The sequence below is a fragment of the Terrapene carolina genome, unplaced genomic scaffold (assembly GCF_002925995.2).
Source record: "Terrapene carolina triunguis isolate 2854851 unplaced genomic scaffold, T_m_triunguis-2.0 Scaffold58, whole genome shotgun sequence".
Classification (NCBI taxonomy): Eukaryota; Metazoa; Chordata; order Testudines; family Emydidae; genus Terrapene; species Terrapene triunguis.
Genome location: NW_020664409.1, coordinates 111,628,069 through 111,632,258, shown reverse-complemented (window position 1 = coordinate 111,632,258; position 4,190 = coordinate 111,628,069). Strand labels below are relative to the sequence as shown.

Below are 4,190 nucleotides of genomic sequence, written 5' to 3'. Positions count from 1 at the left end.
TTAGCTACCATGTTTCAGTACATGAGCCAGAACTGCCTCTCTCATGGACTGACTTGTGTCTGTAGAGCACCTAGCACAATGGGGTCCTGGGCCCCGACTGGGCTCTGAGGCACTAGGGGAGTACAATGCTGCCTCTCCTTACCCTACAGTGTGACCAAACCACAACCCCCCGCCAGCACAGCTATGTGCAGGAGGAACAAAAACCACAGTCACTCTGTGCACATTACTGATGCACCATGGCCTGTGATCACTTCAGGCTGCAGAGCCCCACAGTTCCAATCTATTCTGTACTACAGAGTTTCTTATACTGCGCTCCTCACTGTATCTGAGCACCTGCCGGAGCGCATTAAGCAACATGGCCACACTCCCATCCTCTCCCTGCATGCAGGGGGGCGTTTTGTTTTGCACAGATACACACACACTGCAATATGTTTATGTTAGAGAAGGCAAGGCAATGTGCTCAGAGCGGACGGTGGGGTGGTTTGGGGTGGTCCTTGGTGCCTGGGGGGGGGGTTCATTCCATGGGCTCAGAGTGATCCCTGAGGAGACAGTGTCTCCTGCACAAACGAGCTTTGTCCTCATTGTTGAGAGTCCCATGGTGCCAGAGGAGTGGAGTTGCATCCTGGAGCTTTAGGTTCTTTTAGATACCCTGGGTCCAGGCTAGGACGATGAGGACCAGGACCTTGAACTTGATTTGATGTTCTTTGGGAAGCCAGCACAGTGAACAGAGGACGGGAGTAAAGTGTTCCTGGACGTGCTGCTGTGCTCCCTATTATCCTCATGGACCCCCTGTGGGGATGGAGATTGAAGTGCTGCTGGCACAGAGACAAGCAGAGCTCCTGGGGGTGAACATGAAACAGCGCAGCGGCGCGGGGAGAAAGGCTGTGAGAGAGGGAGCGACAGGAAAAGCAAAGCAAGTTTTCAGGCATCAGAAAGTGGCAGGAGACGCAGGAGGGCCCCACTCATTCGACTGAAGGTACAAACAGATGTGGGGTAGGACCCGGATTATTTAGTTGTCTAGCTGTAGTGCCTAGGAGCCCGAGTCATGGACCTCGGTGCACTAGGTGTTGGACAAACCCTTACTTGGGTCAGCTGAGCCAGAGGCTTTTGGCTCAAGCCTCCCGAGGGAAAGAGAATCAACAGCAGCAGAGACCACGCATGGGAATCACCCCCTGCCAGCATTTGACAACGAAGCTCCCTCTTCCCCAGCCACTTGTGCAGTTTGAACGCCACATGCATCTAGATGCCCTTCTCAGAGGAATAACTCTGGATCTGGTCCCTCATCACAGCCTATGAAACGGACCCCAGCACAAAGCCATGTCGTCTTCCACACCACGTCCCACAAGAAGCGTCACCGCTACAAAGCCAGGATTACACATATGCTCCCTCCAGGCTAGGAAGGGGCTACTAGGAAACCGATTCAACCATTAGTAAGAACTCCTGGCCCAGTGCGGAGTTAGAACAGACTGACAGCGATGGGGCTCTGTTAATTTTTATTAGGGTCAACTCAGCACTTGGCCACCAGCATCAGAGGAACCAGCTGAGAACAGATATGGTCTGAAGAATCAGTCAGGTTATATATCAGCATAACAAAGTAAGGGGTGCCTTCTGCTGGCTGGGAAATGGCAAACATCCATGTTCCTCCACTTTCTAATACTACTTTACATTTTGGCAGCACCTAAGTCCAAGGGTCTAAATGCCTCACCACCTTCCCAGAGAGGTAAGTTAGGCTTATTCCCATTTTAAAGATGGAAAACTGAGGTTCCTAACTCGAGACCCCTTGGTCCTGATTTTCAGAGGTGCTGCGCTCCCACAACTTGCAAGGTAACTCGAGTCAGGCAGCCAAAATGAGAGGCTGCTTTTGAAAATGAGTCTAATCATTTCCAAAAATAATGATAGTGACTGGAAAAGAACCCAGGAAACCCAGCTTCCCTGCTCTAACCAGCTGATAACACTGTCCAGCTAAGAGCATGGAACTACCCTGGGAATGCATCAGGCAGAGGTTTGTGGGGGTCTGATCTCAGAAGGTTACCAATTCTATCTTCACTTCTGCATCAGCGCATTTAGACAACCAGGGCACCCGTGTCTGGCTGCAGCTGTGTGATTTTACTATGTGCAGTACTCAGAGCCCTTGCTGGTACGTAAGGAACACAGGCCATCACTTAGGGGCCATAAAGTGCACTTATAAATGAAAAGCTGAGACCAGCTGTGCGGTACAGAACATTTACTGTCTTGGTAGAAGAGAAACACAGAGTGTCCTTCTCTCTAAACATCCCTCAGTCAGCCTCCCATTTTGAGCAAACTGGGCCCAGATGCAGCCTCTCCTGAAACCTGACAAATGCTAGGCCCAGAGACACATAGGCCACCTAGTCCCTCCCAAGGCAACACATGGTCTCTTCATGCTATACACCCCCTTCAGTGACACCATTAGACACAAGAGAACCAGGTTCTCCTGTCTGTTCCCTTCACCATCAATCTTTACAGTAACCACGTGTCGGAGTGCTGAACACAGTAGCATGATTGCAGCAGCAAGGCATTCAGCTCCTTGTACGTCTGCTCCCGCCAGTGCGGCAGCAACACCTGGTTGTTGAACACCCGAAGGTTGGGCGTGCCACTCCGTAGCAAGCTGTACAGACAGGACCAGCGACTCTGAAGAGCCAGCCTAGTCCTCCGGTTCAGGATGATGCCCCGAACCGTCTTCTTGATCCTCAGCACCCTCAGGGAGGGCAGGTTGAGGTGACAGAACACCAGGCCACGGCTCTGGGACACATCCAAGTACTCCAGGGATCTGGATTCCAGAGAATAGGAGATGCCCAAGTCTTTGACTGGCACCAGCACATGAAGGATGAGAGTTTTGAGGTTGGGCAGGGCTTTGGTGAGATCTTGCATGATTTCTGGGCAAACCCCTTTGAAGCTCCAGAAGTATTTCAACTCCAAGGTGTGAAGCTGCTGGAATTGGGTCAGCATGGCAACTGAGTATGCAGACCAGTCAAAGGGCAGCTTCATCCTGGTGAGCTTTGGAGATCTCTGGATAAACTTCTCCAAAAGGGTCTGGAAGTTGCTGATCTGGTCCATTTTGGTCAGGCTGACCTGAGTCATACTGCAGGTGCCTGGCGGGTAGAAGTCTGGTGGTTCCAAGTGAGTCAAGGTCCAGTTGAGCTCCAGCTCCTGCAGCTCCCCACAGTGGACACTGTCCAAGAAGCGTGAAAGGAAGTCAGCCCATTTGGTCTTCTGATCACCCAAATCAAAGCTGGCCCTGAGGACTAGCAGGCTAGCGCTGCGAGAGGTCAGGTGATAGGCATACTGGTGGACCCACTCTTTCCATCTCTCAAATTCTCTGGCAGAAACCAGCACCAAATCCATGCCTGACTGGAAGGCCCCCAGTCTCATGAAGTCAGCCACCCTCCAGAGCCTGGGGGTGCGGATCAGCTTGCTCCAGGCTTCACAAACCAAGGCAGCTGTGCACTTCTCCACCTCCGAAAGGAAAGAGAAGACATGGAGCTGACAGTCCACCGGCAGGAAGCTGAAGGGAAAGTAGGCTGGGCTCCTAGTCCTGCGACCCAGCTGTATGCGACACCCTGAGCCAGCCCTGGCCACGACTGGGGTTCCCACAGCAGCGACCGCAGCCAGCTGAGGGGGGGCTGCACGCTGACAATGTTTCCTTTTCCGAGGCATCGTGCCCGGCCAACCACAGGCCAGGCCCCACCCAACGCAGAGGGTCAGTGGCAATGATGCTCAACTAGGCCCGTCCGAGGGAGGCGTGGCCGGCTGAGACCTGCTGAGAGAGCATGACACCCTGTTACACAGGATGGACCAGACACCCCCATCAAACCCCCGCTCCAGACTTCACAGCACCCGGTGCCTTGCAGCCAGATGGCTCCATCCGCTCTGGGATGGGGGGCCACGGCCTCCCTGTTGCCTTCCCCCTTCCTCTCTGGATTGCTACCCATTCCCCTCCCCCAACCCTACTCCCCCAACTTTCCCACCACCGCCATCTCCACACACACCCCGTCAGTACTGCGCGCAGCCCCCCCCCAGCAGAGCCCCTCCCTTAGCCCCCCAGAACATCCTCCCTTAGCCCCCAGAGCAGCCCCTCCCCTTCCCCCAGCCCAGCCTCCCCTGGCTCGCAGAGCAGCCCCTCCCTTAGCCCCCCAGAGCAACCCCTCCATTAGCCCCCCAGAGCAACCCCT

The 4,190-nt window shown here is 54.2% G+C and overlaps 2 protein-coding genes across 2 annotated transcripts in view; one reads left to right on the top strand and one right to left on the bottom strand.

The window, feature by feature from the left end:
• Positions 1-488: 488 nt before the first annotated feature.
• LOC112119634 overlaps positions 489-4,190 on the bottom strand; it is a 4,141-nt gene continuing 439 nt past the window's right edge. The window contains exon 2 of the mRNA XM_024218362.2: positions 489-3,778. Within this exon, the coding sequence (XP_024074130.1) occupies positions 2,479-3,675 (1,197 nt within the window). The 5' untranslated portion in view covers positions 3,676-3,778 and the 3' untranslated portion in view covers positions 489-2,478. The remainder of the gene's footprint in view (positions 3,779-4,190) is intronic.
• The window catches only part of LOC113408059 (lysine-rich arabinogalactan protein 19-like), an 844-nt gene continuing 442 nt past the window's right edge, over positions 3,789-4,190 (top strand). The window contains exons 1-2 of the mRNA XM_026660031.1: positions 3,789-3,798; positions 4,109-4,181. Coding sequence (XP_026515816.1) covers positions 3,789-3,798; positions 4,109-4,181 — 83 coding nt within the window. The remainder of the gene's footprint in view (positions 3,799-4,108; positions 4,182-4,190) is intronic.